A 15,257-nucleotide genomic window follows, 5' to 3' on the forward strand; every position below is an offset into this window, starting at 1 on the left:
ACTGTGAGAAAAACAGATTTGAGGTTAAACATCTGCAGGAATGACTTTCAGGGGATGGAGACAATTCCACAGATATAACAGTGGCCAAAAGCTGGGCTTGTATTCAAGGTGGGAGAGGAAAYAGGCCCAAAGAGGCCCCAGCCAGAGATGTGTACGAGGCAAGAGTAAAATCCTGATGTGGCTGCTGTGGTTCACATAATGTTGTGAGACAGCAAGCGCACCGGAGGAAGGAGGCTTGGTCTGCTGTGACACTTGGCTCTATCTGGACACAGACAACAGGAAGAGCCCACAAGACAGAGGTGCAAAACACCAACTCCCCTCCGACAGAGAGCAAGGGACAGAGGTGAAAAAACYGCAAAGAGGTGGACAAAGAGTTTATCCAGGGACTGCTGATAAGAAAATGCAAAGAACAGAACATCAGCTTATCAACAAACTTGTGAATGAGGCGTTTGGACCCCACAGGGAGTTCTTTGCAACTCCTCTGAATGAGAAGTCACTCCCAGCTTTCCAGGCTGGCTAGAAGAACAACAGCCTCCCCTGAAATGTCCAAGGACTTCATGCTGGTTAAGATGACAGTGAGGAGCTGTAAAGAGCCCCAAGGGCTGTTGAGGGGACAGTGTGATGCTTGCACTTACACCACAACCAAGGGAGAAGGTCATGATGCCTGTGAAGGCTCTGCATGCACCATGAGGAATGCAGGACCAGGCCTTYCTTTTCTGGCCCTCAGCTGAGGAACACCAAGTCAAGTCCTGCTTTTTCTAACAGCAAACGAGGCTCCTGCCAAGAAAGCGCTGCTGCTGTGGAATGTGCTGGGCCAGCAGTACAGCTCATTCCTGGAAAAGCATCAACTCAGCGGGAGAGCAAGGAGAGGAGAAGAGGGGGAAAYTGGGAAGAGGGGGAGGGTGGGAAACAAAGTCTGAAACCTTGGACTTCCACACCTGGGGAAGCACAGAGCAGTCTGCTCAGCAGCATCCCAGGCTGCCAGCACAACAGCCCCATCCAGCACCAGCCCTATGCTCTGGGAGCACCTTTCTGCCAGTCAGACAACTCCAGAGCAGGTCTGGGACCACACAGACCAAGGCAGATGTCTGTGGGGAAGAGGAGCAAGGTTCATTTCCTYCCATCATGTTAATAATTAATTTAATTTAATGACAGATCTCCACGAGGAGATGACAAAGCAGCCTCCACGTGTTCTGTCTTCAAGACACTGACCAGCTCRCATTACTCTCTCCTCCCACAAACAACTTTGCAAGAGTCTCCCCAGAAAAGCAGCTCCACCTCCTATCCCCTGGGAAGGGGTCTTGGGGCATGACAGGCTGTAGGTGGCTGCACCTCTCTGCACATCCAGCTGGGCTGCCAACAGCAACAGCTCTGCTAACTGGGTCTGTAAGACATACAGAGAACCCCCATAAAACCGACAGGCAATTAATAAAGCTTACAACTTAGTTTCACCACAAAACATTTGCCAAAGACAATGAAAAGGACTCACGCAAAGAAGAGCTTTTCAGTGTCACAACAGCTGCATGGTGGCAAAGACAGAACTCTGTCCCTGATCCCAAGCTATAGCAGTACTCTGAAAAACGAGCAAACAATGGTACTACATCCCTCTGGTCCTCAAATGCAGGAGGCAGAAGAGAGCATGAGGGATCTGAACACTTGTAAAAACCACTTCTATCCATTGCTAGGCCAGGGACACACATTATTTTTCCTCCTCATCTGTTTTTGATGGTATAATGCAGGGGATGGTACAAAAAATTCCTGCATAGAAAAACAGCAAACAGAGCACATTTTGGTAGCCTTGTATATACTTCATCGATTTCACTAATACCAGTTTTATTCACTAAACGACATTCAAGACATCGAAYCAAACCCTTAAACACAATGATTGACCTACCAAGCATCCTTTACCAGGCCAGCCTGGCTTGCCCTCCAGCCAGCAACCCAGCAAGCATGCAAATACTGTTCAACTGCTGGAAGAAGGAGACAAAAGAGGCACTCCAGTCCCAACCAAGCATGTGCTGGCACACAACTTACCCAACTAGAGGTCTAGAAAGGAGAATAAAGCAATAAAGTAGGACACATCACATTACTGTAAATTTAAAAGTCTTCATAGTTGCCATAAACAGAATTCAGTTCAGATCATACCAGGACTCACCTCTATACCAGGAATCATCTTTCTTTTCAACAAGAGGGTAAGCTATCCCTCAGTTTAGAAGAGGACAATGTTTTGGATCACTGTAGCACCAGGTCCAACTGCAGCTTTTCTTTGACACTGTGAACTCCCRGGCCTGACCCTGTCACATACCATTCAAAATTTCCCACCTGCTTTCACTGACAACTGCACCAAAGGTTGGGTAATGGTCAGTGACCTCCAGAAATCACCATCACATGACRTGGAATGTTCCTTTTGTGGCGGGTCTCAAAGCCACAGTGCCAACTCCTAGGTCCTTCAAGGATGGAGGAGTGCAGTGAAAGGCCACAAAACCTGTCTGTAGTGTGTAAACATCCCAGAAGCTCAGTAACTGTATTGAACTGATCATTCTACACATTAACTACTCCCAGAGGCAGCCCAGAAATACTCATCACATGCTGTTATTGCATTAGGGTCATTTCCCATGTCTGTAGATCTGCACAAGACCACCTTAAATCTGAGCTTACTAATTATCTGCAATACTGACATCAAGTTCTYTTGAGGCATCTCTCCTGTAAATTACTTCTAGAGTCACCACTAACACACCATGTGTTGACCAAACAGGAGCTCACTTGGTCCCTACAGACAACATGGCCACACACAGTCCCCCCTCAAAYTCACAAACCCCTCTGCATGGGACAGCTGAGTCAGATCCAGCTCCAACATCATGCATATGGGCAGAGATGTTACACATCTCTGTTAATTTGGAACTGCCCCAAGGAAACTCAGAGCTTACCCTAAACTGATGCAGATGCTGACATCCTCAAACTCCCCTGATACTTCCAGTATGCCTAGACAAAGAATAACCTTAAAGAGTTTTCTCAAGTCTAACCTTTTGGCCCCAGCTGAAACCAAACATTTTTACTCAAGAAGGAAAATCCACCTCACAGGACCCCCACCAGGACCTAAAGGTGCATTTACCAGCTCTGGGTCTGAGGCAGGTTTGCCACAAGGGACTCAGCTCTGCAGCCAGAACCATGAAAATTCATCCTTCTCAGAGTCACAAAGACCAGTAAGAAAACTCAAATGAACACAATGCAATAACAAGACTTCCTACACTGAGGCCGTATATGGACTTCCAGTAGGGCACAGCCCCAGCTGGGCCCACAGGCAAATCTCTGTGTGAATGGCACTAACATACTGGTTGAGCTAGGCAGGGCTGAATGAACTGGGACTGCTGGTTACCTGTATGCAAACACAAGTGAGGAGTTTGCATATCCATCACAGCTTCTGGAAAAAGCTGCAGTTTGAGAAGCTGCTGCACCCTGGGGCAAACCAGGCAAGAGCCATCAGCACTGCAGCAACTTTCTCCCTGCCCTGATGACATTGGGCCACCAAGAAAAGGTTGCCACCCGCTGCTGACACTGCTCTGGCTGTCAACAACAGTGGCACAGCACAACGGCACTGTACAGGGGACAATCTATTTGCTCGCAGATCATGAGACACAAAAGGACCATGAGTAGGTCTGGTAATGCTCAGGGAAAGAGCTGCCCAGGCACAGGCAGGMTACTGTACTAACACCAGCTTCCATGCTATGATAATCCATTCAGAGACAAAGCTCCCAAAACACAGGTCCCTCTGGCAGACTCTTGGTGACCCCAGAACCAGCCTATAGCCACCAGAAARCAAGGAAAAGTCCACAACTCTGTTACCCAGACCCACAATTCCCAGCCTATCACAGAGACAGCTGTCAGCAATCAGAGGGGCCACATAGCAAAAAAAAAATCCTCTTCAAACCCTAGGGGCAGGTCAAAAACCAGCAGAGCAAAGACCTTCCCACACAGCAGCCAGTGACAGCTCTCCAAGAAACAGAGCTCTGCTCCAAATCATGTGAAGAAACCTTTCCCACTTCAACTTCTGTCTTCAGCCAGGACCAGCAGGACAGACTCCCATTGCAGCAATTCAGTCACTGCTCACACTGCATCCTCTTTTCCTCCCAGCTCTAACATTGTAACATATTTTAGCCAACAAAACACAAGGACAGTGTGGGGATAATAACCACAAAGGATTTAGTGGAGCAGGGTACTCAAATGCCACTTCTGCTGCCTTTCACAGCCAGCTGAGACTGGAAAAACAATGCCTCTGGCATGTCACCTTTAATAAATAACTGATACAACAACCACAACAGTCCCAACYCTCCACTGTGATACAGAATTATATGGCACAGGAAGGTCAGCACCAGGCATCTCTGCCTGCCAAAGCCTCCAGAGAGTTCCAGCCCATTCCTGGATGGCTTTAATATTAGTGCTACAGTAGTAACAACACAGCGATGGAAACAAGTGAAACAAAACGCTTTGGGGCTCAGGGAAACACTAATACTTCAGCTCTGCAAGCTAATGCAGTCCTTGGAGACAGTGAYATTCACAGCCCAAAAGCTCACACTCTCTCCTAAGGCCACCATGGCATTACACAGATAAGCACATGGACAAAGCAGACAAAGTCACAGAGATTAGACTAATTCCCCTATTTGTACCTTATTGAAATGCCTTCCAAAAAGCCTTCACAAAAGGATTTGGTCCAAAAATTTCTAACGGCAGCCACCAGCAGGATTAAGTTTTACTTAACTTGCCAGCTGCTGCCTAACAAGCCAGCACCAGCGGGACAAACAGTAACACAGCCACGTGGTGCCACATCCCCCTTCTGGAAAACAACAATCCATCCAGCACAGGTCAGAAGGGCAAGCTCTGAATAACAAACAAGGGATGGAGAGAGGAGGAAATCAATAGGAAACACCAAAACCACACAGCCCTGACTGCTGCCTCATCAGATGTGCAGTACGATGCAAAGCTGGTGCAACATGAGGGCAATTTCCTGTGGACTCAGTCTCTGCTATGTTCTGCAAGCCCAACTCCTCTTCATGGGCTTTTACACAGATCAAATATCTGAAACCACAACACTGTTCTATCTATTTGGATGCAGTCAAGGGTGGAGGAGTAGCAATTCATTACAGSAGATACCCTCAGCTCAGAACAGTTCAGCAACTGCCATGCATACACAGAAGAGGCTTCCCACCCCTTTAAGTACACTGAGCTCAAAAAGGACTTCAGGAATTTCAACTATGCTCCCTACACCTCTACATATACAGCCTTTCAAGCCTAGATGAAGGGCCTGATGCCCATCCTGATTGAGAATCGAAGCCAAACCCATCTGTGTAGCAGAAAAGCTGCRGGGAAAAACAGATTTTCTTTGCTTCTACTCACAGACTCTTCTTTCCTGAGCATCCCCAAAGGCATTGTGAAGGAAGGCTGCCTCCACTTTCAAGAGTTTGGGCCTGCTGGGAGATCAGGTGGAGAAATCATAGGAGAAAGAGGACAGGAGCATGATGGAGAAGAGGGACTTACCAAAAGCTCAGTGCTCCAAGCACASTGACCTAGGGCTCACAGACCGTCTACCTCCATCCCCGCACACCAGCACCCTCCTTCTCAGAGTCCATTATGAAATGCTGCCTCCCCAGCAACATCCTGCTCTCACTGCAGCCATGTAGGAAGGAGAATCACTGCTTACACTGCTACCCAGAAGGCCCAGTACCCACGCTGTGGGTGAACCAATGCCTGGGATTTGGGAACGGCCAAGTTCTAGATGAAATTCTAGAGTTCACTTTAGAAAAGAGATATATTTCAGGAACCAGAAACTGAGAAGTGGGACCATCACTATCATCCCATAACAACAAAACAGCTTAGGTCCTGACACAAATTATGGTGGTTTATGAGCCATTTTTTTATGGCATTTTGCCTTGACCTCCAAGACTGAACCACACTGGAGCACAGCTGTACCACAATCGGGGCACATTGATTTACTTTGCAGCAATTCCTGTGACATCGAGGTAGGTTTTTGCTGTGTGCTGGAATTTGGAGGACCAGAGTCCTCCAGATGATTTCAAAACACCGAACTGCACCAAAACAGCTGCAGTCTCATGACTGAGCAAGCGTTTCTTGACCTTTCTTTCTTATTTTCCAGAAATGACAAAAGAGGCTTAAAATTAAGAAACATTACCATCAAACACAGAACTGAAAACAATGCTTCTCCAAGAAAAATGCTGGCTTCAACACAACGCCATATTTTGGGAGAAAATACATTCAGTCAAAAAGAAAATTCTGACTGGCTCTGGCTGCAAACTAGTTCAATAGCTGTTGTAAAGCTTCATTGTTTGCATAGCACAGACAAGGCCTCAGGGAAACTGGTCTGCAGCCTGATTTGGCTAACTTGGCTTTTCGGATGCCACCCGTGGGCAGAGAAACTGGGCTGTGACTGCCATCCAATGTGGCCTTCAGAGCACAGCTTCMACCACAACTGAGAAAGCTGGACACCTACAGAATCAGTAACAGCTGGGTCTGAACAGCAGGACACACAGAGCCAGACACAGACAATACAATCCAGGGAAGCAGGGAATACTGTCAACTAACCATCTCCATCTTCACCTCAGCCCTGGCACTGCTGTGGCCCCACCACCAACACCACAACACTTGGGAACAGCCTCCAGCAGCAGCTCCAGCCAGGATCAGCTCCAGTATCCATGGGCCATCCCCAGCACAAGCAGAATTACAGGAACTCCCCACCAAAATGCAGACAGTGGTTAGCAGCTCTCTGCCAAATCCTCAGCAGCCCAGGAGACAGGCACAGGCTGCAGTAACCTACATGCAAAATGTCTGAAATAACTGCTGGTGGACCCTTGCTAACCAGGGCAGCTCTCCTAATGTGAGCAGGCACAGAAACACATCCCCTGGGGTGCTGTGGTCTCTCAGCACATGGCAAGTGCTGCCCTCCACACAGAAAGGACAGGGACTGACCAGAAACTGGAAAAAAGTGATGCCCACCTTCCAGTAGGGCCAATGCTGTCAAGTCAGACCACCACACAGCACGTGAGCATGCAAAGGAGTTTTGTAGGCCCTTTCACTCACAGACTTCTTGCCAACCTCTCCCAGAACTGACATGGAGGCAGTCTCCACCAGGGGCATGGGACAGGCAAAGGTTTTGAGCAGACAGCAAAAGTTTCCAAATAATAAATTTTTAAAGTTCCCAATATCAAAATAAAACAACTCCCCCAACTCATGCTACAAAGAGCTGGCAGGAAAGGCRGGGAACTATGCCAGTGCTCACCACTGCTTAGAAATTGACACTGCTTATTAAGTTTAGGATTCCTTCCCCAGCTCTCAGCATTTCCAGCCAGAAGGACAGTCACCACTGGCATCAATTTCAAAAAGATCCTGCAATAAAAATAAATTACTTGGCCTTTCAGAGAGCATCAGTGCATTTCCTCATGCACATGAACAGAGAGGAGGCTGCCAAATACCAACAGATCTGACCCCTACACTGGGAATTCCAGCAGCACCCGCTTTGTTCTGCCAGCAGATCCTTGCCCTAATCACTGCCTCGTACCTAGCTTTGGAGAGCAAGTGATAATTAAGCAGGTCTGGCTAAGATACTAGATCACTGATTAGTYGGATACTAATTTTCACTTCACAGCTGAGACCAAGGAATCACTCACCACAGCTCAGAAACTAAAACTGGAATGGAGAACTGCAAGAGGGAGAAACCAGCAGCAGCAGGAGGAGCAGCACCATGCCACCACTGTGTATCACTGGTGTCCTCCCAGCAATGTAGAGCCAGCAGGATGGGGAGGGAGCAGTGGTCCCCTTGAAGGAGAATGGGGTCTTTCTGCTCTCCAGCCTAGAAGAGGGGAGGTGGCCAAGTGAAGATAAGCAAAATATCACCCAAGTGATTCCTTCACAGGCARAAGAAATTCAGACATACAAGCACTCTACGATTTTCGGAAAGACAAGGCAGAACTTCAGGMCAGGTGCTAAGGATTTACCCGGACACACAAACTGCACTCATTAAACTGCTTTGAAAGTTTAACCTAAACTTTAGCATGCCCCTGTGAGAACACCTTTTGATCGATAGAAAATGAGCAGTATCAATTAGAAACAAAAAATGAATCAAAAGAAACAACATTTCAACTGAACAAGAATATTCACAGAGTCATACCAGATGAAAAGACAAACCTGTAGTTCAGCTAAGGTAAACATGCACAACACCTGGCTGGTGAAAAGGTTCACACTGTCCAGAGCCAGGTGAATTTCTCATGATTGAYTTGGGTAGGAGAAAACACTTTACATATGACTGAAGCCAATGTCCCAGCAAACTACAGACCATCAGAACACTCATCCCCTTTCCAACTGCATAGATGCACAGAAGAATTTACAGTCCTATTCTTGCAGCACCTCTATGGAACTGAGAGCTCTCTCATGCTAAGACCCACAAGAAGCTCCCAGTGTCAATTGGACAAGTCAAAGCACAGATAAGGCACAGTTGGAGATTCCATTTTATGGATTAGGAACAAAAAAATGAGAAATTTAAAAGTTCCCATGAAAAACCTGGGGGTGGTCGGATGGAGAACATTGATCTCATAACTGGTCACARCACTGCACTGATCTAAGGTGCTSTCCTGCTGACCAGCACACAGCTCCWACCTGTGAAACACTGAATGAAAAGATTCAAGCTGCATGAAAAAACCTTCCTTCTCTAATGAGTGCAACGTTTGCAGGCCAAGGGTAGTTCAACGCTTTACAGTGAGATGCATCCACACAAAGCATCTCAGGCCCAAGAAGAGTCTACCACACCTATGCACTGCCACACTCACACCATCAGCTGATCTTCATGTGCCTCCAGTTCTGGGATTAGCAACACACAAAGACAACAAGGGCATGAATATCTGCATCCTGTTAGGTAYAGCTGTAGCCTTCTGCATCAGGAACAAAACCMTGCAGCCTTACTRCTGCTCACAGCTCCTCYCCCCAGGACCAGACACATGAAGTCTTCTTGTTTCTCTTCCTCCCTACCCATAGGTGACACCACTCTGGGGTCTTCTTAATTTGAAGCTGAGCACTAACTCCTGCCATAGCCTGACAACTCCACATCCACTCAGGGGAGCCTCAGTTCACATTTCCAAGGAGATGTAAACACTGAAGCTGCTCCATCACTGCTCTGATTTCCAGAGCAAGCAAATATTAACAGGATAAACAAAAGAATGAAAAATCCCACACACCAAGACTGCGGCTGTGATACAGCCTTGGGGATCGGGTGAGCTGAAGGGAATACCAGACTGGAGATCCATGGCCTGGAAAAAAAGGAGGAAGAGGGAGAAATAGATTCAGGCTGGGACACAGAGGTGAGAGGAAACATTGGACCACATCTTGCTCCAGATGGCCCTGGAAGTCAAGATGCCTCCATTCCTAATAACAGATGAGAGGAAAAGTTTGGCTTATGCCACAGGGATCCTGCAGAAGGTCCAAAGCAGAGCCATGGGACCTGCAAGCCTCCTCCTCATTGATCAGCTGCTCTAAGGCCATCCACTTCATCTCTCATTGAGGGGCTTTATCCTGGGTCTTACTGCTGGACACTGCCCAGCTGACAGAYACCAGCCCAGCACAAGCCAGGCAGAATGCATCCTACAGGAATCCCACGAGGGAAGGGGCTGAGAGGAATACACTTGTGGAATTCACTTGAGTGAAACACTCTTTCCTGTCACATAGCTTCTAAATGCCACCATTGTTAACCTCCTCCTGGTTTTCACTAATTGCCCATGCATTTACAGTCAAGCTGCTGAGGTGCCTCCTGCCCTTCCCTTCCTGATTCTCCCTGCAGGCCAATGGCTCACTTTTGCATGGACATCAATTACCAGGGATCATGAAATTTTTCAGCTRGACTTGATGATCTTAAAGGYCTTTTCAAACCAAAATGATTCTATGATTCTATTTTGAGTSCTGCCTGGGGCTTCAGCGCTTCTCAAGACAAGGCTGCAGCTGGACTGCTCTGGTTGTTCCCAACCCATTCCAGCCAAGCACCAGCACATTCTTCAGCTCTCTGGCAAGGGGCAGAGACAGCTTTCCTGATGAAGCATCCATGGTGACACCACGAGAGGCGTGCTCTGTCATACCCCAGGCCTTCCACGTGCTGCTCCAACTGCACAACCCATTGCCCAGGACTTCTCCAAGGAACAGGCTGCCCCCAAACCCCTCTGAGCTGCACCTTCCCTTCCAGAGAGGTTCATGCTTCCCAAACAAATTAGCTGAACTGGCCACAAAAAGAATCTCATTCCATGCATTTCCAATGAAACTAAAGTCACAGTGTCTTCCTGAATGATTTTCCTTTCTCCTCATTATCATGCACAACAACTTCCTATGCTGCTTTCTGAGGTTCATCAATCTACTGTCTACCTCCTCTTGTGTAACGTTAAAGAAACAGAGGAGGATAAAACGGCATAGCACAAAACTTCAYTGCCCCAGACCCCTCTTCCCAATGTGAGACGCTGCTATTTATTGCTAAACCTTGTTTATAGTTACGCACTCTCCCACCCACATGGCAATGTTTCATTCAAGACAAGTTTGAATTCACTTCAAGAACAACATTTCAAAGGATCCCAAAGCATTTGTTTACAAACAGCTTGCATGGAGAATTCACTTCTCTCACCAACGAGCAGGGTCTCCTTTGAGACAGGGAGAGCCAGCTGTTTCATAGCACCCAACGCTACTCAACAGCTGAGGGACAGGAAATGATCCACAGACAACTGATATTGCTGARGAAATTTATGGAAAATGAGGGCTGGGGACTTCTGTTTGCCAGGAGAGAATGGGAAGCTTCTGAGGACTAAAGCTCTCCACTGGGTCAAGAGGAATTTAGGGACGTGAAGCATCCCAGACTGTGGTCAAAGGAGCRACTCCAAATTTCAAGCCTCATCTCAAAGCTGGCACCTCCCAAACTAAGGGGAACCTGGGCACTGGGATAATTTGGCTAAGGARGGGAGAGCACCCCCTGCTGAGGCAGCCACACAGATGTCATCCAARCCCCAAACAGGCCCAGCCCTGTTCAACATGGGGTACAAGCCAAAATCACAGCCTAGAGAAGTATTTGGTTCTGCAAGAAGACACTGGAAAGACTATGAAACTGAAAACACTTTGCAATCCCAGCTYCATACACAAGATCTACTGTAAACACTAAACCTTCAGGGGAAGGAGGATCATGCAATTCCTTCAAATAACAAAATCTTATGAATGGTAAAGGGTCACATGTTGTGGAAACCAAGAGAAGTTATGGTCCCAGGATGGAAACAGAGATGCTCAAAAAAGCTAATGGAGAGTCAATGTAGGAAGACTGGACAAAATAGAGACAAAGGGTCTTACATGGAGCTGGCTTCACATAGTACTTGCTCCCAAGAACAGTAACCAACTTTACGCAGGTCAAAGACAGCAGGGGCTCCCCAGAAGATCATTGAGACAACATCCAAAAAGGGACAGAACGTATTTCCTCATCTCCACAGTGGCACATGTGATGGGAGGAACCAAAGGGCATACAAGAGTGATGGAAACACCAGTGTTGGAAGAGAGTTGCATTGCAGGATGCATATCCCACTGAGGGATATGGGATATGAGGCAGGGCTGCACTCCTCTTCCATAAAAGCCCATCCCAGAGATTGAGCATGGGACATCTCACTTGGATGATAGGACATGTATGTGGGTACACTGGATCTTGCATGCACCCCTGCTCAGAGATGGGCAGCACATCAAGAGCTCTCACTTCTTTTTCATGGAGCCAGAAGAGGAGAAAGCTGGTCCCCTCTACTCATTCTTCCCAAAAATGAGATGCGAAGGAAAAAGCTGCCAAAATGGATGACCCTCCCCAAAATGGATGGTAGGAGAACAAAACTTTCTAAATCCATTTCTTGAAAAGGGCTGATGAAGGTGGCACTGCCCTCCACCCTTTTGGTGGATAAAGCAAGGGGCACTCTCCCCAGGCAGGCACAGTGGGAGATGCCCAAGCCCTTYTGGCATGGAATGACAATCCTGAGTAGGATACAACCTGGGGATGCCACCCYAGACACCCCAATGTGGGCTGCATGRGAGATACCACCTCAGGCAAGGTGTTGGCCMAACATCCTAAGCACAGGGAAGGGGTGACCCTCAGATGGGGATGATGGATCTTCTCCAGGGGTGATGGTCTCCTCCAAGGTGCCTCTGGCACCTGAAGTAGCAGAGTATCACCAGCTCCCTCACTGAAGARTTAGCATGGGGCAGCTTCCCCAGAGCTGATGTGGGATCCGACGATGTGGGGCTGTCGCTAGAGGCAGCGCCCAAGGACCACGAACCCCAAAGAATGTGCACGGRGGGCGGGGTATCACCACCAACCTCCTCCAGGTGAGGTCCTAGGGGTGCACAGAGAGCGCAGCCCCCCAGACAGRACCCACGGGGGTCACCATCCTCATCCTCTCCCAGGACAGACAAAGGGGATGGAGGATGGATGTGGGTCCCCTCCCCACGCCGGGCACGCGGGGGGCACCTCCCCACCCCAGGGGTSCCGGCCTCACGTCCCGGGCCGAGGGAGAAGCAAGCCCCGGCCCCAGGCCCGTGAGGGGCGGATGTTCCCCGGCCGCCCCCCACAGCTCCCCGGGGAGGCCCATGGGGCCCGGGCTCCACGCGTGGCCCCGGGGGACCGGGCCCGGGCCCGCGCTCACCCAAAGTCGTCGTCCATGGACTTGAAGTAGAACTTGTAGTTGGGGCGGTTGAGGAGGCCCTTGAAGTCGCCGAGGGTGACGCGCTCGGCCGGGATCGGCAGCTTCACCAGGTACGGCGTCTCCTGCTCGTCCAGGTGGTAAATGATCTTGGTCTCGGCCGCCGCCATGGCGCCCCTGCTCGGCCGCCAGGCCCCCGCCTCCGCCGCCTGCTCTGTCCCAGCCCGGAGCCCCGGACCCGGCCCGGTCCCCGCCCGCGCCTCGGCCCGGCTGCGGCCTCCGCACGCCCGGTCCCCCCGCGCCCCTTGTTCTCCGGGTCCCAGCGCCGCCCGGCTGCACGGCGCAGGCTCGGCCCAGCGGCCCCGCCCCGCCCGCCGCTCCGGCCCCGCCGGAACCGGAACCGGCGCCCCGCGGGAGCGACCCCGCGCCCTGGACCCGCCATGGAGCGGGATCGCCATCGGCGGGAACCCCGCCAGCGTGGGCCCGCACCCTGCCCCTAAACCAGATCCCGCACCGATAGGAGACCCCCCTCTGCTGGAGCTGACCCCTCATTCGGAACTGACCCCCCTACACAGCCATCCACCCCTGCTGCTGTGCCCCAYCTGGCTGCGTGGCCCCTGGGACTGCACACCTCCAGCCCCATCGCCCTGGTCCTTTGTCACACACCTCCTAACCTTCCCCATGCTCCTCAGATGGCTTCATGCCCTTTGAGTACAGCTTACAGAACACGAGGCATATCCTGCTCTACCCTGTCCTCCCATGGATAGACCCCTTTGAACTCCCCATWCTGTTTCTGATGGCCACCACACACAGGGACTACCTCCCACCTCAGTTATTCTCCAGCGGGGCTTCCCTCTGAACCCCTTGTCCCCATCCAACTATCCCTGGTACTCCGACCTTTTCCTCACCCAGCAGACACTTCTCTGCTCTTCATGAGCATCCTCCATTCCATATACCATGGCCTCTTCAACTGTGCACCCTTTGGCTCTGTGTGGTTTCTTCCCATCCTCTCTCTCCCTGGACCCCATCACACTCTTACCTACAGCCACCAGCACTGTGACCCAGCCCCTAGGACTTGCCTCTGTTGCACAGCAGTCTCAGGCAGGCTGGGTTCCCCTTTGCACACCTTGCCAGCACTCAAGGGGCACAGAGGAACCATCTCCATCAGCAGCTTCCCGGAGCTGTGGCTGAGAGCAAAGCTGAGGTGGATGGAGCTTTAGGAACACCCACCAACAGGAAGGGCAAGAAACGCCTTGCACCATCCTGGATTAGAAGGAACAAATGCAGAGGAAGCACCACACCACGGGCCTGCACGGGGCATGAAACCAGATCAGCCCTCAGCACTAGACTTCCCTGCTGCAGGAAAGGGAGCCAGAGTTCCTATGGGGAACAGAGCCAAGCTCCTGAGGCTGGCAGGTAGGCTGAGCTAAACAGCCTCCTCCTGCATKAAAGAGTCAGTCCTAAAGGCATTGCTAGCAATTACCTGGGCAGCACTGCTAGACTGRGTGAAGAGCCTGGCATTAAATTGAAAAAAAAAAAAAAAAAATCAAGGGAAGTCCTCAGGTAAGCAGAAGCTGTAAAAGGTGTGAGACTCTCCCATGTTTCCACATCAGCTCTTGGAAGACTGTCATTTCCTCATGCTTGGAGCTCTGTGGTAAAAGCTGGTATACCTGGAATGAACAATCCAGGTCAAGAATAGAAAAGTTTAAARTTGCTTCTTGCTATGTCAACCCTGACAGAGCTAATCTTAAAAGTCTTTTTGCAACACCTCCCTGCCCCAAAAGCAGGCACATGTGAAAGAATCCTAGTCTGCCCCAAAAGCAGCGCCATTGTCTCACCCACCTCCCAGCACAGCTGTGGATGCACCTTGGAGCCTATATTTGTATATCTTAGGCAYCTCTGTTACCAAAAGAGGAATTTTTGGTAGTGCTGTGCTCCCTTGAGCACATGCAGCCCAGGGCAGAGGTGCCACACCCCGCCCCCTGTGTCGTAGTAGATCAAATCTCATTGCTAAGCTGCCTTTTCTTTTAGAACAGGCCAAGTGACAGAATAGACTCAATGATAGATCAGTTKAACTGCTCACAGAGGCCTTGTACTGCATGACTCACTAAATGGAACTTCAGAATACAGTGCCAAAGAAATTAGCAGTAGGGGATTGTGCTGAGCATTCCAGGTCAAGGAAGAGTTTCTGAATTGCYTGTTGGTTTACTTTTGCAATTATTGCAACTTTAAAAATGCAGCATTGATAACATTGCTCCAGATATTTCAGTGCATCTCTGAAGAGCCCAAAGCAGAGGTGGCTGTACTCGAGTTCCACCACTTACACCTTTAAGCAACATCAAACTATTATCTTCTTTTAAAAGACTTACTGTTGTTAATTGAGGTTATGGGTTTGATGCAGGAACACCAGGTGACCATCCATCCGTAGTCAGACGACTATTTACAGCCTCAGGAAAATAAAATACTGCTTACATTGCCCAGAGATGGGTAGCAGTGACTGATCTTTCAAGATTGCTCTCAAAGGCATTTCTAGTCTTCCAGCCAAACAAAAATCTTGACTGA

At 49.6% G+C, this 15,257-nt stretch overlaps 1 protein-coding gene across 2 annotated transcripts in view; it reads right to left on the reverse strand.

The window, feature by feature from the left end:
• Window positions 1-12,942, reverse strand: part of DVL3 (dishevelled segment polarity protein 3) — a 32,613-nt gene extending 19,671 nt beyond the window's left edge. The window contains exon 1 of one of the 2 annotated variants that reach the window (XM_057367143.1): window positions 12,699-12,942. In XM_057367143.1, coding sequence (XP_057223126.1) covers window positions 12,699-12,865 — 167 coding nt within the window. In that variant the 5' untranslated portion in view covers window positions 12,866-12,942. The remainder of the gene's footprint in view (window positions 1-12,698) is intronic. The other variant, XM_057367144.1, reaches the window with a different exon arrangement.
• Between the last annotated feature and the right edge of the window lie 2,315 nt (window positions 12,943-15,257).

This window comes from Malurus melanocephalus, unplaced genomic scaffold (genome assembly GCF_030028575.1).
Source record: "Malurus melanocephalus ecotype Western Australia unplaced genomic scaffold, MMel_1.1 scaffold_75, whole genome shotgun sequence".
In the NCBI taxonomy this organism is placed as follows: Eukaryota; Metazoa; Chordata; class Aves; order Passeriformes; family Maluridae; genus Malurus; species Malurus melanocephalus.